This window comes from Pristis pectinata, chromosome 29, assembly GCF_009764475.1.
Source record: "Pristis pectinata isolate sPriPec2 chromosome 29, sPriPec2.1.pri, whole genome shotgun sequence".
In the NCBI taxonomy this organism is placed as follows: Eukaryota; Metazoa; Chordata; class Chondrichthyes; order Rhinopristiformes; family Pristidae; genus Pristis; species Pristis pectinata.
In genome coordinates, this window is record NC_067433.1 from 18839339 (window position 1) to 18863541 (window position 24203).

At 45.2% G+C, this 24203-nt stretch overlaps 1 protein-coding gene across 50 annotated transcripts in view; it reads right to left on the reverse strand.

Annotated features, from left to right (window-relative positions):
• The window catches only part of LOC127584370 (calcium/calmodulin-dependent protein kinase type II subunit beta), a 254845-nt gene that overhangs the window by 9905 nt on the left and 220737 nt on the right, over positions 1 to 24203 (reverse strand). For 18 of the 50 annotated variants that reach the window (XM_052041093.1, XM_052041108.1, XM_052041096.1 and 15 more), the window contains one exon: positions 21493 to 21588. The exons of the other annotated variants lie outside the window; for them this stretch is intronic. In XM_052041093.1, the coding sequence (XP_051897053.1) occupies positions 21493 to 21588 (96 nt within the window). The remainder of the gene's footprint in view (positions 1 to 21492; positions 21589 to 24203) is intronic. 50 annotated transcript variants of the gene reach the window in all.

Genomic DNA, 24203 nt, shown 5'->3' on the forward strand with positions numbered 1-24203 from the left:
GTGAGGAGCAGGAGCGTTGAGCTGTCATTCACCAAGTGGACAGCAGAAAAAGAATATTAAATTGTTAACTCCTCAACCAGCTTAGGTTGGGTTGGTTGAAGGGCGTAACAATAGCATCTGAAAGGCATTACACAGGAAACAATACTTCAGACTCCAACCTTTCATCATATCAGACATCACATTTGTAAATTAACCAGCCTGTCTCATTTCACTTGCTGACAGACCAGCTATGTGTTCCACTAGTGCTTTGTTCAGACAGAGTATGATAAGGTTATGTGTATTGTACATGTCTAGGGTACAATTTTGAGACTAAAAAGAACTGGAGAATGAAGAGTACCTCCTTCAAACCAAAACTGGCTGCTGGGTCAAATCCCCAAATCTTGGTCAGAGGCAGATCGCTCAAAATGCATTAAGGAGAGGCTGGGGGAGTCTTGGTGGGAATTTCAGAGAGGGGCTTTAGGAGTTGAAGGTACAGCCACCAATGGCAGAGAATTAAGTTCGGGAATGCTCAACTTGTCATCGAGTCGTATAGCATGGAAACAGGCCCCTTGGCCCAACTCGTCCATGCTGACCAATTTGCCTGCACTAGGCTCACATCCCTCTATACATTTCCTATCCATGAACCTGTCCAAATGTCTTTTAAACCTTGTAATTGTACCTGTCTCTGCCACTTCCTCTGGCAGCTCAATCCAGATAACCACCATCCCTGTTGTCCCGCAGGTGCCCTTTAAACCTTTCCCTTCTCACCTTAAACCTATGCCCGATAATTTTAGACTTGCCGGATGTGGAGAAGCACAGATGTCTCAGAGGGTTACAGGGCCAGGGAGACACGAAGGCTGTAAGCACAGAGGTGTCTGAAAGCGACAGCGAGAATTTTAAAACTGAGGCACTGCCTCAGCAGGGACCAGGTCAGTAGGTCAGTGAATGCGGGGGAGATGGGGGAACAGTCCCAGCGGTGAGTTAGGACACAGGCACCAGAGCTTCACAGCAAGTACAACATCAGCAGCCAGGTCGGACTGCTGGAACACCTGCAGGTAACAAGGGGTTGGGTGAGAGTTTCTGCTCCAGACCAGCTGAAGTGGGGCTGAGAGGTGGAAGAAGCAATGGCCTATAAATGAGGTCTAAAATCCAACTCAGGATCCAATGTAATTTGAAATGTGTGAACAGTCTCAGACAGTTATCAGCAAGAAGTGGCTGGGGAGCAGAGCCTGCGATGGGGGCTTCAATCTTCCCAATATTAAGCTGGAAGAAACCTCTGTTCTTCCAGTACTGGATACTGGACACAGAATATGACAGCCTCAGAACCAGACACAAAATGTTGGAGGAACTTTGCAGGTCAGTCCCTCCAGCGTTTTGTGTGTGTTGCTCCAGACTTCCAGCATCTGCAGTCTCTCTTGAGCCTCAGAATGAGATTTATTATCACTGACTTTAGTGACGTGACATTTGTTGTTTTGCAACAACAGTACAGTGCAAAGATATAAAATTACTATAAATTACAAAAATAAATTAATAGTGGTGAAATAAAGCTGAGAGTCAGAATAGTGTGGGAACTGACGGCATGTTCAAATGTTGCCAGTGGGGAGGAGTGAATCCTTGGAGGGACGCCAGAGGTAACTGTGTGAGTGTGGTTAGAGAGGGGAGTGCTGGCGACTTTTCTGGCTATAACTGGTGGAGAGAGCTCAGAGGAGGATGGTGTGGCAAAATGAGTCAAAGAACACAGGAAGCTGAAACAGGACCAAGATTGTCATCATCACATCAGATGTCATAGAGACTTTGATCAGAGAAAATTTGTTACAGATTCGGACAAGGATTCAGCAAGGTTTTTGGATAAGACAGGCATGAACTTGGGTTGCAATATATTCAACAAGTTTGGAAAGGACAAGGTTGGGGATGGAGCAATGGTTTGTAAGGAAGGGTGCGTCAATAGCTGTTTTTTATTTGAGAGGGATGATTTGGAAGAGAGGAAGAGAACCTGAAGGGGAATCATTAATCTCAGCTAACAGGGAAGGTGAGTTTCAGTAGATTAGTGGGTGTAGGATCAAGAGGGCAGGAGATGGATGAGCTTGTAGAGACCTTCATGCTTACAATAAAGCCCAGGGGCAAGTAAAGCAACTTCCCTAAACACCCTTTGCTGGACAAATAAAATGTACACGGTGATTTTCATTTAGTTCAGCTTGAATTTTAAAGGCATAAAGGCTTCCAGTCTGTGGAAGAAACGACACTACAAGTGGTCCACAGCAAACACTGTCCCACTCAGATCAGCCACTTGTTCCACTAAATGATGCTTGGCCCACTTCAATATTCCTCCCACAGAATTCAGTGAGCTGCTCCTGAGGCCCCAACTCTCGCCTGTCCATCAGCTACTCATCACCACTCAGGCTAAGGGCACTTGGTGCCAATATTACTTTGATCAGGTTACAGGCAACTGAAGGCAGGCCAGGATGCCTATTCCTTTCCAACTCTTCCATCTTTTTCAAAAGGAACTAGAGCTTTCTTAGGTTAACAATACATTGCACATATTAACACAGTCAAATCGTTAACAGCAGCTGAGGAAGCCTTCTCAGAGTTTGACATACCTGCCTCTTTGCTCGTCATTTTGCTTGTCAGTGCTTGGCCATATCCAACCACTACTGATACTGAGCTGTTATTTAAACTGAGTGACCTACCCATGCTATTCTTATCCGGCTGTCCTCAGATCAGATTTAGTTAACGTGCTGTGTCCTTTCAGACGCTCTGATATCCTAGCTGTCATCTCTGGCTCATTATAAATGGAAGTCCTTAACTTGGCACAGAAAGGGATTTGACAGCCAAAAGGATTAAAAATTATTACCTGCTCATCAGAGGATAGAATAAATCCTGCCGCTCTGAGCTGTGATGAGGGAAGGTTACTGATTCTACACTTGCAATAGCCTAGTGTCTGCTCAAGAGACTCAAAACCTAGGAGCAGTGATCCAGCAAGCACTGACCACTGATGTAGAAAGGTGCAAGTGTAATCTTATCCCCCACTATTCACCTGAATTGGATTTTAAATGTTCTTGATTTTAGTTTGAAAGAGGCATGCAAGATCATGGGATAAAGACAAAGATGGACGAAATTGTGACCGGTTTAGATCAGAGTGCAGCTGCACCTAGGAGCAGAGCACTGAAGGACTAGGGGAGCTTGATTGCAAGCAAAGGGCAGGAGATGCACTGTGGGAGGAGGGGTGGAGGTGTGAGGGAAAACACAGAGAGTGGCGACAAACACATAAGGTTGGTGGATAAAGCCATTCAAGGTTCTTAGAAGAAAACTGGATAGGTACAAAGAGAAAATGGTTGCAAGCCATGGGGAATGGGACCCACTGGCCGTTGTATGAAGCAGGGCTTTTGATGATGCCTTAAATGAGAATTAAAAGGCAGCATTTTGTATTGGAGGAAATGAAGTTGAAGATGGTGAGCGCGGAGTGGGGTGTGCAGACTGACAAGGTGTGGGAGGTGGTCTGCAAACTCTCCACAATTTAGGTGTGACAGATATCAAAACTAAAGAAAGCAACAAAGTGCCAGGAACGCAGTTAGATCAGTGACGTGGGTGGGCATCCTTTAACACGGGGCATACTAACCGGCAGCAGAGCCCCCGATGTAAGATTGGTAACTGGGTGAATGGGCAGAGAACGAGGCTGCGGGTAACAGACCAAGCTGGCTTTAATGAAAAGGTAAACACGTCCCTGGGTTTGGAGAAAGGGAACAGAGATGCAGGGAAGCAACACAAAGCTTGTACAGGTCAGGGTCTGAGGCTGCAATCTTGTGACCGACTCTCAGGTCCACACGAGAGCAAGAATTTTGAAACTATTGAAAGTGGCAATGCAGGTGGATAAGGTAGAGAAGGCGGCATTTGGCACGCTTGCTTCACAGGCTGCGGCATTGTACAAGAGTTGGAACACCATGTTGCAGCTGTACAGAACATTGGTTAGACTGCATGGAGCGTGTGTACAGTTCTGGTCGCCATGCGACAGGAGGGATGTGGTAACCACAGAGAGAGTGCTGAAGAGACGCACCAGAGTGAAGAGACTGCAGATGCTGGAATCTGGAGCAAAAAGCAAACTGCTGGAGGAACTCAGCAGGTCAGGCAGCATCTGCGGAGGGAAAGGGATGGTTGACCTTTCGGGTCGGGACCCTGCATAGGGAAGATAGCCAGTGGGTAGAAGTGAGAGGGAGGGGTGAGACAGGGCTGGTAGGTGATAGGTGCATCCAGATAAGAGAGGGATGATGGAATCATGTGGTGGAAGGGATAGGGAACTGAACCAAGGGAGGAGAGGTACGTAGGATGTTTCCTGGAATGGAGGGCTGCAGTCATGAGGAGAGATTGGATAGGCTGGGATTATTCTCAATGGAATGGAGGAGGCTGAGGGGTAACCTTGTAGAGGCTTATAAAATTACGAGGGGCATAGATTGGGTAGATAGAGTCTATCTATCCAATCTATGGGCAGGGGAGTCTAGAACTAGAGGATACAGGTTTAAGGTGAGAAGGGGGGAAATTAGAGGAGACCTGAGGTAAGTTTTCCACACAGAGGGTGGGGTGATCTATCTGGAACGGGCTGCAGAGGCAGATACTATTACAATACTGAAAAGGTGCTTGGACAGGTACTTGAATAGGAATGGCGTGGAGGGATACAGGTCTATTGCAGGCAAACGGGATTAGCGTAGATAGGTATCAGGGTCAGTACGGACGAGGTGGGCCGAAGGGACCAGTTTCTCTGCTGTACGCTTCTCTGACTCTGTGAGAAGGTGACCAGTCCAGAACCAGTCCAGTCCCCTTGTGAAGCTAGGCAGCAAGGTGGCACCCACTACATAAATTGCCACAAATCCCAGAAAAAAAATTCCCTGTTACCTGAGAGAAACCTCACCCAAAATCTGGTCTAATCCCTTGGGGACTTCCCGCCCGACATCTGGTCTAATCCCTGGGGGACTTCCCACCCGACACGTGGTCTAATCCCTGGGGGACTTCCCACCCGACATGTGGTCTAATCCCCGGGGGACTTCCCGCCCGACATCTGGTCTAATCCCTGGGGGACTTCCCACCCGACATGTGGTCTAATCTCTGGGGGACCTCCTGCCCAACATCTGGTCTAATCCCTGGGGGACATCCCGCCCAACACCTGGTCTAATCCTTGGGGGACTTCCCGCCCAACACCTGGTCTAATCTCTGGGGGACATCCTGCCCAACATCTGGTCTAATCCCTGGGGGACATCCCGCCCAACACCTGGTCTAATCCTTGGGGGACTTCCCGCCCACACCTGGTCTAATCTCTGGGGGACATCCTGCCCAACATCTGGTCTAATCCCTGGGAGACATCCCGCCCAACATCTGGTCTAATCCCTGGGGGACCGCCCGCCCAACACCTGGTCTAATCTCTGGGGGACATCCTGCCCAACATCTGGTCTAATCCCTGGGGGACCACCCACTGAACACCTATTCTCACTCTTACACAGGAGAATCTCCTATACCCTAGTCTTCCCTAGTATGGCAAACTGGAGAATCTATCACTATCCAGGTTTAATTATTTTATAAATATCTTATCACTTTGATTTAACAAGGATCTTATCTTGATTAAGTCTGGATGAGAATGTAGGTGGCGTGACTAGTAAGTGTGTGGATGACACCAATATTGGTAGTGTAGTGGACAGTGAAGAAGGTCGTCTAAGATTACAACAGGATCTAGATCAACTGGGAAAGTGGGCCAAGGAACGGCAGATAGAATTTAAGTGCAAAGTGATGCATTTTGGGAATTAAACCAGAGCAGGGCTTACACAGTAAATGACAGAGCTCTGGGGAGTTTTGAAGGACAGAGAGACCTTGGGGTGCAAGTACATAGTTCCCTGAAAGTGGCGACACAGGTAAGCAGAGTGGTGAAGAAGGTGTATGGCACGCTTGCCTTCATCATCCATGGCACTGAGTACAAGAGCTGGGACGTCATGTTAGAGCTGGACAAGACATTGTTTAGACCGCACCTAGAATATCGTAGTTCTGGTCGCACAGCCATAGGAAGGATGTGACTAATCTCGCGAGGGTGCGGAAGAGATTCAGAAGGATGTTACCTGGACTGGACGGCTTGAGTTATAAGGCGAGAATCAACAGGCTGGGACTGTTTTCCCTGGAGTGTAAGAGGCTGAGGGGTGACCTTATATATGTTTCTAAAATCGTGAGGGGCAGAGATGCAGTGGATGGTCAAAGTCTTTTTCCAAGGGTAGGATAGTCTAGAACTAGGGGGCATAGATTGAAGGTGAGGGGGAAAGATTTAAAAGGAACCTGAGGGGCAGATTTTTCACACAGAGGGTGGTGGGTGTGTGGAACGAGCTGCCAGAGGAAGTGGCAGAGGCGGGTGCAATTCCAACATTTAAAAGACGTTTGGACAGGTACGGGGATAGGAAAGGATTAGAGGGATGTTGGCCAAACAAGACTAGCTCAGGAAGGCACTTTGGTCAGCATGGATGAGTTGGGCCGAAGGGCCTGTTTCCGTGCTGTACAACTCTGTGACTGATTCCAGAGAGCATCAAATCTCTTTACACATGAATGATGTTTGACAGTGGAGTAAATGGAAAGAAAGGCAACAAAATATTTGCTTGGAAATAAGGACCATTGTGCCAAGTGAAGGCTGTTCTCTGGTATTTGAAACGTCACAGGATTATACCGGCTGTAACTACCAAAAAATCAATATGGATGTATCGCAAGGCCATGAAATTATAATTGTAATAATAGGCTCAGGTAGGAAAATCAAAACTGACTTAAATCTTGCTGTCTTTCTAATAAAATGTACTGCAACAATCGTTAATCTGGCATTAATATTCTCAATGCCCCAAAGTGCTGCTGGCACAGTGCATCACCTGGGTTATCAGTGGACACACTCCCTGGTGTGGCCGTCAGTGACACAGCATCAATGTAGGTACAGTGTTCTTTTTGGACAAATAAAATGAAATTACAAACGTACAGGGGTAAAGTTGGAAAAGCCTGCTTCAGATTACAAATGCCCAATATATTTCCTCTGCTGTCTTCAAACATCTTTCCTTCGATAAACACTGACTTCTGAATTATTTGGGAAGGTGCAGTCTTGTATAAATGCAGATCTAAGTACGGAGGGGAACATGCGGTAGGTGAACAGCAGCCACTCCCCCACAGACTGAAAGACAATTATTTTAATCTAGCATTGTTGTATTCCTGTCTTGATCCTCTCAATTTTCCCTGCAGTTTAAACAGCACAGTTATTGCCCAAATTAATATCCCTTGCATCCTTTGCAAATTCACACAGTGGAAGCAAACTGGCTTGAACATAACGTGACACAACACGGCAAGGGTTTTATTTTCCTCAAGTATTTACTTTGCTAGTTTAATCCAACTAAGTATTGGAAAGGTCAAAAGTCCTTGCCTCAGTTCTGACAATGAGCTCTGTTCCCTACTACTGACGCCACCCTGGCAGATGTCTGAAGAAGCAACACTTGGGGTAGCGTTAGACCCCACAACATCAGCGAGTCCATCCATCTCTGTATCGTCACCTGACTCCACCTGCCTCCTCAGCTGCAGAATCCCTCATCCATGTATGTGTGCACCTGGACTGACCCATTCCTGGGTTGGATCCCACTCTCCATCACGTCAAGGTCATCCAGGCTCTGTAACCTGTGACCCAACTCACATTGAGCCATGTCCACCTCCACTCCTCCGCTCATTCACCCACAATGGCTTCCAGTTAAGCAATGCTTTGGTTTTAGGAGTCCTCGCCAGCATCCTCCCTGGTCTAACCAACTCTTGCCCAACTGCCCGCTGGGATGTCACCATTCTTGCCGGCAATTTTTAAGATCCTAAGCCCTAGAATTCCCTCCTCTAAAGCTGTGTGCTTCTAACTCTCTCGCTTCTTTCAAAGCCCATCTTAGATCTCCTAAATTCTCCTGATCTTGCATAGAATCAAATTTTGCTTGATCATCCCTGAGGACAGGCCTGGAACTTTTGACCAGGTTGAAGTTGTCATAAGTTGACTGCATTTCCATCAATAGAACCACTGTCTGGATCAAGATTTCTGCCAGCTGACGTTCCCTTTGACAGACAGGCTACTGGCAGCAAGTGGTCCCACTTCCTTCACTTGTTTGTAATGCAGGTTTTTGCATTGTGGGCCCTTGAGATGTTAACCACTACTGGGAGGTTAAAGCCACACCTTTAACCTCCCAGTTGGAGTTATACCTCGAGAAGATGGACTGTGGACACTCAAACCCAGCAGTTAACCTGAGGACAAACTCAGGTAATGGCTTAAGATAATAAATTGGGAAATACTTCAGTTGACACAAAACCCATTGTAAACTCTCATCAAATGTGTTCAATTCATTCCTGATTTATCTACACAAACTGAAACACTGGCCTTGAATTTCAAGCACGGGTGTATCCCAGAGGTTAGGACCAAGAACAGGTCCATTCCAGTGGCCGATCTCTCTGCATGTTCTTGTGCTCGAGGACATGTCCACATACAGAATCTGGCACCAACAGCTGGCACTAAACTCAATGCGTATTCCATGATCCACACCTTTCAGGTCCACCAAGCTACGTTCTAGGAAGCATCTTGATTCTTTTAAAATGTTACTTAAGCAAAGTGTGCAGAGAAGGTCTCACTGGAGATTAAAAAATTGCAAAAGGACACCAGAAAAATGGCAACTTTCTTCAGCACAGGAAACTTTGGTCAAAACTTTGGGAGGCAGTTTAGGAAAAAATTTCTCGACTGCTTCCAGGGATGAAGGGTTGTCATGAGGAAAGTTTGAGCAGATCGGGCTGGTACTCGTGAGAGTTTAGAAGAATAGTCATTGAAAAACAGAAGATTCTTGGGCAGCGGTGGGGCCTGACCAGTGAAGTCGGAGAGGATCGTCCTCCCAGCCAATGGTGAATCTGGAACTTGGGTGCACAGTTTGGGAACATTGGGTTATCCATTTAATATGGAGACAAGGAGGAATTCTTCCTCTCAGAGGGTCAAGAATTCTTGGACTCCTCTCCCTCCAGGAACTATGGAGGTGGAGCCATTCAATATTTTACAAGGATGGGACACAAGTGACTGCAGATGTTGGAATCTGGAGCAACACATAAAACGCTGAAGGAAATCAAAAGGGTCTTGACCCGAAATGTTGACCGCCCATTGCCCTCCATAGACGCTGCCTGACCCACTGAGTTCCTCCAGCGTTTTGTGCGTTGCATTTACAAGGGTGAGTTGGGCAGATTTTTTAGACTGTTGGGGTGTCAGAAGCAAGGAAAACATGCAGAAAAATGGAGCTGAGGCCAAGATTAGATTGGGAATAATCTCATCGAACACATGACCATTTCCAGCTCCTGTTCAACATAAATCTGAATCTTTTATAAAATTCAATCTTTTAAGCCACATAGCTGGTTTGTACCAGGGCTCCGTCCACCTCTAGTTCCAAATACGGAACACATGGTGGTAGCTAGGAAGAGGCAACACTGAGCTGGCAACTGGTCATGTGACTTCTCTGGCAGAGTTTTTCAGTGATACCAGGTGGAAGAGGGTGTTAGACTGGTGGGCAGGTACCACAGTCTCCCATGTGCTGGCCTACTGAAAATGCTCCTCTGTGTTTAAGATGATTATCATCAAGCAAAATTGACAATGTAAATTTTAAGGATCCAGCGCTGATTTTTGGGAAATGCAATTAAGCTAAAATTTATCTGACTAGGAATGTGGGAAAAACATTCTCAACGTTTTCAACGATTGCTTCACTTTAATCTGTGGAAGCATCTTCAGGTTGCCAGAAGTGACTGAACAATGTCATTCCTAATCTTCCTCTCTTCCTTTTCGCTCTTTATTTTTTCTCTAACCCTGTTACACTCAGTTTGGACGGTTAGATAGCCCAGGATACCGGCAACTTTACCAAGCCCATCCCTCGAGGATTTGTTCTGTAGGGCATTTCCCGGCTGTCCTCTCCACCCTGCCAGACCCAGCTGCACCCACCCAGACCCAGCCCCACCCTGCCAGACCCAGCACTACCCACCCAGACCCAGCCCTTCCCTGCCAGACCCAGTTGCACCCATCCAGACCCAGCCCCACCCTGCCAGACCCAGCACTACCCACCCAGACCCAACCACTCCCTGCCAGACCCAACTCCACCCACCCAGACCCAGCCCCTCCCTGCCAGACCCAGTTCCACCCACCCAATCCCAGCCCCTCCCTGCCAGACCCAGCCCCACCCACCCAATCCCAGCCCCACCCTGCCAGACCCAGTCCCTCCCATTCCTTTAACCATCAAAAATCAACATTGCTGGAGAAAAGTCATTTAAAGTTTAAGTACACGAGCAGTAGTCAAACATTAATCCCCCCAGAACTGTGCTGAAGTTCCATCTAATCAAGCAGTAAAATCCTTACTGCATCGCGTATCCCATCCCTTACAGCGGGCCATTACAACCGAGTATATTACACAGTATTGTGGCCTAAATGGTACCAATGGCCATTCTTTAGCTAGAGCTGGCTACTAAGATCTGGAACACTTACACTGTGTTGGAGGAGGTGAACTGAGGGGCCTCTTGGAATCATTGGATTGACTTTTTACACTTACTCGGTCCAAACCTTTAGCAACTGAGTTTATGGAAGAAATGATACACAATGTGAAGGATGCATGGCATAACTCAGACTAAGAACAGAACCAAATAAGCTTTGAGGAAATGATTTCCCAAATGCAAATTAAAGCCATATTCTCTTTTGACAGGAATAAATAACTTCCATCCCAATTTGGACAATAAAGACTTTGAAAGAGTTGTTCTGCACACTGCATTATTCTGATTCCACAGTCGGATATAGAAAGAAAGAATATTCATTTGTCTTTCACCCCTCATGATGCCCAAACAGCCAATGAAATAGTTGTGAAGAGTTGCTTTTGCTTTAGACACAGCAGCCTATCTGCACCCAACAAAGTCCCACAAAACAGCCATGGGTCATTCCTCGTTGAGTTGATCAGAGGACAGAGGTGGACAGAAGACCAGAGGAACAAACACTCCCTCCCTCAAACCGCTGCTGTGGATTATTACAGTCACAGTCACAAATAAGATTAAATCTGCATGCTTATAGTTCGTGTTCTTTTGGACTTGCCAGGACTGTGTGGCCAGGATCACAGGGTTTATATTCCAAATCCCAAATTACACAGGTGTGCTGTAACACCAGGAGCCAATGAAAAGGAGTTGTGTAACATACAATCCAATTGACTTGGAAAAGCAATCAGTTCTGTTTCCCAGCCCTGGTGATAGGCACCACTGTGCTGCTAATAAACAGGTGAATTGCTCCCAGTCTTCTTCAGAGACATGGCTTGGAGTCTGTCAGAGGGACCCTGCCTCACCATTTTGCCTTTCCTCATATCCAGTCTTGGCCACTGCTGAGACTGGGAATCTGCTGGGTGCAGAACTGTGGGCTGTAAATTACTTCTAAAGTTCAACACCCCTAGAAACTTGTTCCGAGAATCTGTCTCGTCCTGCCTCAATAGGCATCAGAATAAAAGAGAGAATATAGCTTTAAGGGTTAAACCATAAACTTGCCACAACCATTACTGACTGACGGGTGAGTCTCTCTTGCATGGATTACAGTTAATTCACTGAATCATATCATGTAGCACCATGTGATGGTTCTGGATCAGTTTAAAGAATAGCTCTGATGATATCTGTATATTTTTTAATGTATTAAGTTGTTAGGCCAGTGATAGCAAACCAAAATAAACCAGACAAAAGTCGGGACATGCCAATGGGACTGTCTCAAGGAAAGCACTTAACTGATCCAAGTAGCTGGAGCACAGTTAGATACCGACATGCACTTGCTGCAGGTTTCATCTACACACAAAGCAACTAACATTGGTGTGGACATTAAATACACTCAAACGTGCTGCACGTCTCAGCTGGGCTAGTGGAAACAAAATGCTGAAGTTGTGTGTTCCTCTCATCTGTTAAGTCCTTTTCACCAAAAACTTGAAACATTTTTAACGTCCCTAACTTATTCTTATAGATGTGAATCAATTAACAAATAAAATTACCCTAACTGGTTCAATGGAAAGAGCAAATTCTCATTCAAAATGGAGATTACGTAATAAGCACCACACAGTGCCACCCAAGCACCTGGCTTTTCAAAAATAACAGGATGTGTGTTGGAGTAAGCTCTTAGATTCAGAGTCACAAAGGTTGAAAGGAAGAGTGCAGGGGGTCATTAACAGGTCCGATGTGAAGTGCACACAGCGGGCAGTAGAGCCTTTCGCAGAATTACTCAGTTAAAATATCGAGCTGTCCTGCCTTCTCACTGAGGCCATGAGAAGGTCAGATCCATCACTGCTATAAAATGAATCCCAATTGAGGCGGTGTTGGATATATTAAACATGGGCATGACTTGCTGACTACTGAACTGTCCAAAAATAATAAATATATTAGAGGGGGTGATGAGTCAAAGAAAGAAAAGTTGGATTTATTATCCAGAGATTATTACGCTATTAGATGTACATGGTTTAAAAACATGGCAATGAACTACAGTCCACTGAAGGCAGTGAGATGGAACCCCCAAGGCACCCACTGGAACCTGGTTGAATGTCAAGCATGGTAGCCAGCTGGTCTGACCGAAGGCTTCAGTTTCACTGGCGGGTGTGTTGCCGCCTGCATTGCAACTCAGCAGTTCTGCAAGCTTCATTGGCAACAAGCTTTGTGGAGAGAAGTCGTCAACTTCCTGCCATCAGTAGAAGACCCAAGTATATTTGGCCACTGCTTTTATTCCATTAAAGACACTGGTTACAACTTGTGCCCAAAGGACCAGACTGTTTATTATATTGTCAGGACATTTTCCTGACGGTGACTTCTGATAGTGGTTTAAGGCGATGATGGTATCATCTATGTGTGATACTGATCGTAGAAGCATAATATCAAACATGCAAATGGATCGTGAATCCACGTGAATTTAGTGCACGTTCGGTACCAGAGCAAGTCAGGGACATCGGCTGCCGGACAGATTCTTGCCATGCATTTCCAAAGTGCGTGCTGCACAACTTTCAGGGAACAACCCCAGCCGCAGCGTATGTTTGCATTTCCATTTCAAAGTTGTACTAAGATGCAATGCCTCAAAATGAAGCAATTACTTCAGCAGTCTGAGCAATGGAGAATGGGGGCACAGGCTTGTGACATCACTCAAGCTGACACGGGTAGGTGGAGACCGGACGGCGGCCACCCGGTGACAAATGGGAGAGCTAACCCCGGACAAACTCTCGCACACTCCTGCATCTGCTGACAGCCGGCTCACCATCAGCGGGAGGCTGGCAAGGTCCTGATGGAGTTGTCGGCTGGGACGTCACCACAATAAAATGAGGATAACTATTCCTTCAGCAGGAAAGGTAAAAAGCTCGGGCAAGAAACCAGGGTATAATTTAGCTCAAAAATTAACCATAATTTGAAAAAAAAAGGGACATTTTGATACCTTAAGTTTAATTGATGGTATCAGCTACAGAAAGATAAACTTTAATTCAAACTCTCTAATTGACACTTTCTAAAATAGCAATACTTTGCATCATGAAAACTACCTGCTTCCCTATCTGTCAATGACTTTATACACACACGGATGGAAAGCACAATCTCCGGAGTGTGAATGAGATGCATCAGATCCACTGGCAGGCAGCTGGGGAGTGGTAACTTTAGCTGAGCTAAGAGTCTTTGAGAATGGGAACATGAGGCAAATGCCTGTGCGCAGATCATTGGTTATCCAATGCTGCGAGGCAGAATGAAAGCTTAGATCGATTCAGCCTTAAAAAGGACTAGGATTTCAGCTTTGCTGTTCAAAGCTTGACGTCAGTCATCCTGCATATGGTTGGAAATGCAAATGTGGCACTTGCTACCATCAAATACCACTGACAGCTATCAGAATGGGAATACATCAGGCATTGGCCAAGATAGAAAGCCCAGTGTTTGGTCAATTTACTGGACTTTTCCCCCTCCCCCCAGAGCCCACGGTATCACTGAACTTCATTTACCTTTAGAAGTTCAGCTGGAGCTGAATTCCTAAATGGGTTTGCCTGCACATTCCTTCATGGCGGTAATCACTGACCTGTTAGAAGTGTCACGTAAGCTACAAGCAACGCTCAGTTGCAAACAGATGTTTTTAGTTCATCTCTAGCATGTTCAATACTCCGCATACTGAACGTGTGTCAACCACATGCCTTTCACATGCCGTAAGCACATAACGTTCTCTGAGGCTTCTGCAGAATGAAGAACTCCAGGCAGGGAAGCACTGATTATTGACTTACAAGGGATGGAGGTGAAGGGAGTGAGAGGTGGTGTCTGCACAGACTGACTGCTCTCAGGTTCAGGAAGGGGCGCTGACCCTCTGCGCACACTCTTTAAAACGTCTGTAAACTTTGGTGCTGAGGATGGAAGGTGAAGAGATGTGTAATAACACAGACTGTAAAACACCCGACACAGGAACATGCAAGCAAGCTGGTGTTTGCTACACAATAGTTGTGACATTACTGAGCAAGCATCTTCTGAGAGAGTCCCAGAAAAAATGACTGGGACGTTCACTAGTATCACAGGTATCTGTCGTATATTTTCACCTTGGTCAACAAAATGCCGTAAATTTTCCCGATAAAACCATACAATGGCATTGGAAGTAATTAACAGGGGTACATTGGAGAGATTATGCCAGTGAATTTGATCATTAGAATGAACTCCTGCCTTTTGTTGAATCTGTGGTAAAACAAAAGGCAGTTTTGTATTGGTTTATTGTCTTAATCCTGATCCCATTATATCTAAGTTTTATTACTGCCTTTGATAGAAGTGTCACAAGATACAGGTCAAATGTTAGCTGACTGATGGATAAATCTCTTTGTAAAACAATGCTTGCCTTTGCAGATACGATTTTCTGGTTTTTTTCCTTCAAGGGAAGTGCTAAAATTTAACTCCTGTTCAAGCTGACCACAAAGCTAGTCAAGGAGGTTATGTCTTTGAGGTTTAGCGAGGGAGGCCAGTGGCTGAAGGTGTGGCTGCCTTTGGGGGGGGGGGGGGAGAACATGGGGACACACTGAAGGCCAAAACCTCAGAGTGTTTGGGCTGGAAAACGTAGAGATAGGGGAGGTAAGGTCATGGAGAGATTTGGACACAAGGGTAAGGACAGTAAGATGGTGGCCAAGCTGGATATCAGTTTGTTAACAAAGGACTGGCAAGTGAACAGGACTTGGCAGACAGTGGAGACTGGGGTCAGCTCCTGTTCATGGAAGGAGGCTAACAGAACCAGGAGTCCAATGAGGTGCAATGCCCCTCTATCAGGGAGGGATACAGCGGTCTTCAGTGGCAGCAGTGTTTCCTTAACTAATAATTACCCAATTATTTTTTAACTTTTTGGTTAAAAATTGTGAAGTTGAGGAGGATCCATCCTGTCGATAGTTGCACCACTTCAGGGATTAAAGTCAGCAGCCATTTTGACAAGAACATCAGCTTTCCCTCACTACCTGTCAATATATCGATGTGTCTGTTGATGGCAGTGCTGCTCCTTAAACTGAGGCATCACAGGCGAGATGGACAGAGCACACAGAGCTAGCTGCTTTGCTTGGAAATACCACCAAACTTGGTAAGTGGCCACAACAGTAAACTAATCGGCAGATAAACTGTGTGTTTCAAGTGCAACCTCAACGTGCCTGCAACTTCACCCTGACCCCTCGCCCATGAGGGTTAAAAACAGGTTTTGCCTGACAATAACCTAGGTCTATCGCTGCTATTGGCATATCAGTTCCTCTCGCTAATTAACTGCACAAACTGTCACCAAATGGGCATTCAGGACGTGCATGCTGTCAATTGCTGCGTGCTCAGCGGTCTTTAGTAACACACTTACTTACTAGGCATAGAGGAGGGAGTGAGAGGAGGCATCTGCGGCTGTGTAGCAGCAATCGGGGGCCCTTCGTGTTCAGGGAAGGTGCCTGACCCCCTCCGCACACTGCTAAGAACATCTGTAAACTTTGCAGCTAATAACAGGAGACGAACAGAGGCTGGATGAAAAGCTGAACAAATAACAATGCCTGTGGAAAATTTAACTAAAATATATTTCTTACATTCTTATGGTGAAATGGCATGAAATGTATCTGGAGAGCTTGATGGAAACACAAGTGGACATAACACACATCCATAAAATTTACATGTCTGACATCAATGTTTTGTGTTGTTTGTAATATGATGATAAACTTTAAAAAGTATGTGCTATTACGTGTGATATTTACCAATATATTTCAATGTTTTGTTTTCCCGTAAGTTGAACAAGGAAAAAAAGTAAGACACTGACAGAGAGAGAGTGGCTAAAGGAAGAGAAAAAGAGGACAGTTCACATACTGCAGAACAGGCCCAGAACTTGCATTAGGTCAGGATTTCCTCTTTAAAACAGAAGTTAACATTTCACAAATACCCTTCTCATTGGCTGGTGCTGCAAGGTTTGGATTCACGTACAAGACCACATTTAATCAAGTTCACTGTTTCCCACCCTACGCTAAAAATGTACACAGTGCAGAATTCAGAGATGGAAAAATGTGCCCAGTTTGATAAACAACAGTAATTCAGAACCTGCCATAGACTGTGCACACCAAATACTGCAACAGTTTAAGCCCACACTCCAGACTTCCAGCACGTGGCATTAAACCTTTGGATTCCTAACAGCCAGGACCTCCTTTCCCTGCGGAAAAAACATTCCAGCTGGTAGGAAACAGTTATCATTAAAAGTTCTGCAAAAGTTTGGGGAATTTTTCATATTTCTCTTTTCTAAATAATAGTTTATTTTCACGGTATAACGTTACTGTGTAAGTGTGCATTTTGTCTCAAGAATTGTCAGCCAAGAAGGAGGGAGTGTGTCCACTTTCTCATCAACTGTCACAGACTGGTGGTCTACAGAAGTCGCTGCTCAATGGTATGCTCTAGGGGTGCCCCCAGGTAACTGAAGCATGGTGAAAATGGCCTAGCTCCATCCACCCTCCCTCACTGTAAAAGCTCAACCAACTACTTGAAGCTCTCCATTGAAGGGAAAAAGCAGGAACAGGCTACAGCCAGATGAGATTAATTCCAATCAAAAACCTTTTGATGTGGAGGGAAGGGACTCCAGTTCAAAATGCATGAACCATCATATCTGAAAACGTAATCATTCCAAAACAGCACCAACAGGTGGGTGTGATGCCAAAGGACAGAGTGAAGTTTAGTAAGACTGAAGCTCCAGAGTACACCAAGAATCATTCCGAGTCCAATTAATTTGTAATAGGTTCGGCAAGATAATTTTGGTGTTTAATTTGTCGAAGGTTTGTTACTCTAAAGCAGATGAAAGATTTTTATTGAACCTGCCTTTGGAAGTTTCACGTGTTGCTCTGGAATGTAGATTGTAATTCAAGCACGTTGCATGAAGACAAAAATTTGGAACTGCTGTCCCCAGACCTTCCCCCAGTGACACGGGTACAGACACGAATGTTGCATTGTAAGTGAGCTGTGAATAAAACTAGGATCTGAAGATCTGAGGGAGACACAATGGATATTAAATTGTTCTGTGTATCACTGGAAATTATTCAGTACCTATCAACTTTTTAGAACGTTCTCTCTGCATTTTAAAGAAAAAATAAATTTCTTTTTTAAGATCAGGAACAGACATATTTCTGTACGTTCTCTGATGCAATGCGGCACTCTGTGCATGATCCTCAAGGCTTCTGTGTTCTTCAGCACTGAACTGCAAAGTCCTGTTCTGCACTTGTTAATTCAAACAAAGCCATTTGCCATTGTTTAGCAATGTAAGGAACACGTTAAACTCTCCCTAACCCATTTCAACCTCTGCCTTAGCTTTGACCTTTTTTTAGGTAGTTGAAATGACTACAAACAGTTGAGCTGGACTGAGCGAGGGAAGAGAATCATTTCATCAGGATCCTGCCATACTACATGCTAGCTTCTCCTCTTCAACATTAAGCCAACAATGTGATCCATGTTGGTTTGGTGAGCTGAGTTCAGAATTCCAGAGGCCTCTTTTGAGATATGCAACCATTTTTTGGGGAGGTAAAATGAAATTTCCCAAAGTTCATTTGAAGAAACTTTGAGAACGCTCCACCCGAACTCAATTAATGACAACCATTTTGGATTAAACACAGGGCAGTGCTAAATATTCTCTTAATTTTTAACACTATGGCGAAACCTTCATAGGAGTGAGATACTGTGTTAGGTACAGTGTTAGGTATTTCAGAAAAAATAAAGTATTTTGCACAATTGGCCTTTGGACCAGACCAGTAAAAGTTATGATCAGGTGGTAACTGAACCTCACTGGGTCATGGGAGTTGGACACAGGGAAGGGAATTCCATAGATTTCAGTTCCTTTAACCCCTGAGCTGGGGGCAGTATCTTCTAATTCAATGAATCCAATCAGCCCTTTCAACATTTTCACCACACAAGGACAGCTGACCGGTACGAACACAGAACAATTCCCCCACAAACCAGTTGCCCACAGTAATGAACTGGTGATGCATTTTGCCCCTGACCCACCAATGAAGCGATGCATTCCTGTTCCAGTCAGCTATCCATTATATTCAGCTGAACACAACAGCAGTCTTCATTTAAACAGACATTTTAACATTTTCACAATTAAACATGAATTGACAAAGCAGTTTCTTTTTGAAACAGATGACTGGTTCTCTGAAGTTCCATGTAGTTTCCTATAACTCGGATTCAATGCCACCTTTCCCTCCCAACCAAGGCCATTAACGATGGCACTCTCGGTAACCTTTCAATGACATCTGATCAGAAATATAGGAAACTCTGGAGGTGATTGAGACAAACACTGTGTGTTTTATTTAATCAATGTTGCAGATGAATGGCTTTAAAGCTGCATGAACCCTCATTTTGGTGCCATTTGACCATGCTCCTTATTCACTCATTGACAAAGCTTCTTTAGAAGCGCACGTTTAAGATGGGACAGATTAACAAATGCTTCTGACTCCTCCCCAGCCAAGAGACCGAGTTAATGACCTCCCGTCCCTTGTCCGGCTGCTTTGGGCTGGACAAGCGTTGCCGGGCTCAGTAGTTCGAGCCTCTGCCACTCATTCTGACCAAGTACACCTGCCGTGTCTCTTCTCATCCACCACAATGGGAGGCTGTCAGCACTGGGAGATATCAGAGTGTCTCAGTCACAGTGAGAGGGATCATTGACTCTTATCAGAGGGACACAGGAGTCCATTCAGCACACCAGGCTAGCTTCCTGTACTCCTGCAATAACTTCTCTCTCTCACACATGCCCTATCAACTCCCCTTTCATCCTTTCTGCAATTAACCTACACTAACAGGCAATTTACAGCGGCCAATTAACCTACCGGCACGTCTTTGGGATGTGGGAGGAAACCGGAGCGTCTGGAGGATTACAGAGAAACATCACATGGACAGAATCCGAGGTCAGGATTGAACCTGGGTCTCTGGAGCTGTGAGGCAGTGGCACTACCCGCTGCACCACCTGTTTACAATGTTACAATAGAAGGTGCCAGACTACTGGCTCCCCAGTGTCCTTCAGTATACCCCTCCACCCCAGCCTGTACCTGAGCTACACCACTCCAGCCCGATGGTCCACCCTCCACTCTCAGAAGGAGCCAGTCTCATCAGCACCTTGTCAGGGCATCCAGGGCAGAGCAATACTCATGCCCAGAAAACGAGGTAAAGAATTGGGGCTGTGCAGCACAGGGAAGGCAAAGAGGAAGGGAAGAAGGTTTTCCTTAAGGAAAAGTATTTGACATCTATGAACACCGAATTAAACCTGGAGCTATCACCTCCTGCACTCTAGGACCTGCTGGCAATGGTGACATGACCCAGCACAGAGCAGAGTATCTATATAAGGAAAAGTCGTCTCTTGAGTGGATGGGACACAATTGTTCTCTGGATACATGGAGCCTTTCCACACTGGAGGGAGAAGACCGTATGTGACTGCTGTATCCATTTACAATTCAGTGACTCCTTGTGAAGCCAGTGAATTCTCCACCAGGGCAACTTTGGCTGGAAGCTACACATCTTGTGGGCGTGGACTCTGTGGCTGCTACCCTTTGCTTCTAATCACCTGACAGCAAAATCACAAGTCATGCAACTTCAAACGTGAGGTCCTGTACCTCAGGGTGAGTACAGGCGTAAAACAGTCCCAATGGTTTAAGCCAGAGGTGCTGAAGCTGAATAGCATGCAGTTTGTAAGCTTAGGCCATTCATAACAAATCCCACATCATCATTCAACAAACTGATTTGTTTTAGATTAAGAACTGAAAAGTAATTCTATCATTGATCAACTGCAGTTTTTAAAATTTCATGCCGCTGTAGTGTTCTATAATCTATTTAAACTACTTTGGTATCAAGTTATTGGACGGTTTTAATGAGATCATTTTTCCAATATGACCTGCCAAGCCCATCCCCTCTCCAGCTACATCATGAGATTTTCACGTACTGAATTAACTAATGATTAACTTTTAAACACCTGAAGTTTGTTACTAAATTACTTATTTCACAGAAAGATTAGCAGATTGTTTTACCTTCAGAATAGTTTAGATTTGAGGTAACACCAGAACCAAGGGATTTTAAGATGTACTTTGTCAGTACATTGGAGAATGTTCACTGAACTGATCTGGAAAAATTTGGCAATAAAATCCTCTGCTGCTTTTTGAGTCCTTTTATTAGATACTGTCATATTATCAGCTGAAATCCTGCTCTAGTAACTGATGTAAACCTTAAGGAATTGTGACTGTATCTGCGTTTCTGTCATGTCACCCCAGTTACATTTGGTATTTTCTGTGCAGTTACTAATACAATTTATGTGAGAGGCTTGATGTTTTTCAAGTGTGATAGAAATATTGAAAATTGAATTAATTACATTTATTGCTGCCCTTTATGCAATTAAAAGCCACTGTTTTGTATTTTATTGAAACAATTTCTACTCTTTTTATTGGGAGGTGGGACTACAGCTCATTTAAGCTTTTTCCAACACTGTTGTCTAAATTCAGACACTAGATTCACAGGTGGTAGTTAAATCCCCTCTTGTACCCAGCTAACCTATTAATCTGTGTGTGGCTAAGTAGGCTTTCTGCTTCCTGTAGACAATTAATGTTTTCAAAAACACTTTCCTACTGAGGGTTTAGTTATACACGGCTTTTGTGTGACTTCAAGGTTGATGTAGAGAATGTACTTTAGTTGTCTATGGTTTAACAATTAGAATAATTCAGGTTTTATGTGAATTCCTCTAACCTTATGCAGGTGAAATGGATGAAGTGGGCCAATTAATTGATTTTAATTAATTAATTGCAAGTTTGCCAAACATTACACAAAGCTGTGGGCAGTTGGGGGAGAGGGGATGGGGCAGAATTTGATCTCTTTATTCCTTTGTGATTGGCAAAGATGGACAGTCGAGTGGTAGGTGCTGGTGTTTGCTTTTTATGAATGGCCACTTTGTTGGAAACACACACAGGCAGTCACGTGAAATGCAGAACACAGCATGCCCAGACAACTTACAGAGTACAGGAGGCGGAGGAAGTGCAGACTGAAGCACCTCGGCCTGAGGCACAGCACCTGACTGGTTCCTTACAGCACTGCTCTCAGCGCCCTTGGCTGGAGGCAGCATGCAAAGGACGATGGAAACAAACACACAGAGCATGTTACACAGTAAACAGAATGAATGATGGCAAACACCACAGGGTGAGAGGGGAAAAGGGGCCCCCCCAGAATAACCACAGGACAAGGCTCAAAGTCTAGTTTACTCCAAGACTTGCACTTTATGAAAGGTTTGAAGTGGAAACATGCAGGTAAGGCAGAAACGTTGTGAGTCCCAAAAGGTAATTGTTTAAGTCAGAATGGGGATTAAAGATAGCAAGGCTGAAATCCACAGCCTCTGCACTGCCCTGAACAAGGCCCCACGCTGTAACCCGGGGCTGCCACATGCTTCCAACCCCTGACATTTTCCACTGATGCACTAGGCTCAGAGACAGAGATAACCAGGCTATGGGAGGGGAGTGGGGAGAACAGTGGGCAGTGCGTGGTCTCCCTGGTGCTGTAGCAAGAGGTAGCCTGCTCCCAGTGAGCAGTGCACCCAAAACCAGAAGCGATCCCAGGTTTGGGCACACAGGCTCGGAGGGGAAGCGTTCCGACAAATGGCACAGGACACGATCACTCAACATTCATTGCTGGCATTTTGACATTCTCCGTGGTTACACTTCTGCAATACAAATACAAAATACAAACATGACACAGCGGAGATCTCCGTTGGTATGAAGTGACAAAGGTCGGTATAACTGACCACCTGCAGCACCTGGTCACAAATTCAGAAACACACATTACAGTTGTGACATTGAACCTACATGCACAGCTGAACATGACACAATGACACATTGAGTCCCTGATGGGATTCCATCCATCTCTTTTGCCTTGCTCACCCCTCAGTGGCTTTGCTTTTAATCAGAGCTGGAGGCCCTAACCGCTCTACACCGGGATAGGCAGAGCCCACACCTCAGCGACCTCAAGACAAGAGGAAACCTACTGGGACCTGGCAGCTTCCAGTGGTTGGAAGGACTCTCCACTGGTCACGGATTTGGGAGTGCTCGGCAGTTTCAGCAGCAGACATCTCATGAGCAACCTGTGTAGGAAACCAACCACCTTCACTCTCTCCAAGAATAGTACATTTTTTTCCATAAACCACAGAACCATCAGCGATTGGGGAATTGCATTTTTTCTAAGACTGTACCGGGAGCCGATGTTCTTCAGCTGTAATGTCACAGGAGAAGGACAAGCATCAGTCACTCACAAGAGGACACCGACTGGGTCTTTGAACAGCGGAGGGAGGAGACGTTTCAAGGCACCCACAGAACCCTGGCGTGCCTTCCCGAGTGCTCATGCAGCCTGTAGCAGCCCTGGGGGGGGGGGGGGGGGGGGGGGTGGGATTGAGGGGAAATGTGGGCTGGGGGTGTTTGCTTCCCACAGTATTCTGCTGGGCACCCCTCGCTCTGCAATCTGCTATCATGTTAACACTTTGTTTGCCACCAGCAATTTCATCACATGGCACTGCTTTTGCTTCTCACAATACACCCAAACCCTGTTCCACTAAGGTCCCCAGAAAATGTCACAACACACTGCAGTCTGCTCCAGAGAAGTAGCTCGGAATACACACCACTGGCAGGTTCACATTCACCAAGAGGTAGGAACAGGATCCCTGCTGAGAGAAGCTAATGAGGTCAGCGTAGATGCAATGGTTGTTCTGAGAAACGTACAACAGTTCGATATTTATCTGACTGTTTCACAGTAATTGTCTGAGAGGACAGGGTCTGAGCTCAACAACCAGAAAGCTGACACTGCTTTGTTGCTGTAAAACTCTCAGGCAGAAGTGACAGATTCTTTCATAACATTTACTAGGTTAGACACTTCTCTCAAGCTCTTTGTTATTTTTATCCCAATAATAGAACATTCTGACATGTGAGAACAAGGCTCCTCCTCGCCACTGACTGCCTTCCACTTTTAGAAGCTTCTGAATATTAATGGCAGCACGGCTGATTTAAAGCTAAGTGCTGCTCAGGCATGCTGGTCCTGTGGTACTGAATGCATGCTGATCATAATGAAATCAGTAAAATATTAAATGGTATAGAAATGACAAACTTAAAGTAAGTTGTAAATAGGACCAGAAGTTATAAATTTACAGGAAAGTGAAGGACGTGTGTGCTTTGCTAAACTTGGTAGTACATACCATGGCTCAGCTTCTGCACACTTGCCTTTAATTCAGAAGGTTGCACATTCAAGATAGATATCTTGTGGTCCAGTGCAGTACCGAGGGAGTGCTGCAGTGTAGGAAACACTGCCTTTCTCATAAGACTTTAAACTGAAGTTCCCTCTGTCTTCTTGGATCAATGCAGAGGATCCCTATCTTGAGGACTGTCACTGGCCAATATTTATCCCTCAATAAACACCACAGAAACTTACTATCTAATTACCACTTTGCTGTTTTATGGGAGCTTAATGTGCATTTTGGGGGTGATTAGACTATGAAAAGTGCTGCATAAATGTAAAGATCTTCAATTTGAAACGCAGCATATAACTTTTGTCTCAATGGCTTTATTCTGGGTAATAGAAGCTCGGATTTATAAAGCCTCATGGGTGCCGTTTACTCTCATGTACCCTCATCCCAGTAAACTAACCACAGCCGTCTTCCCGATGGTGCACCTATGGGCCGACCACAAACA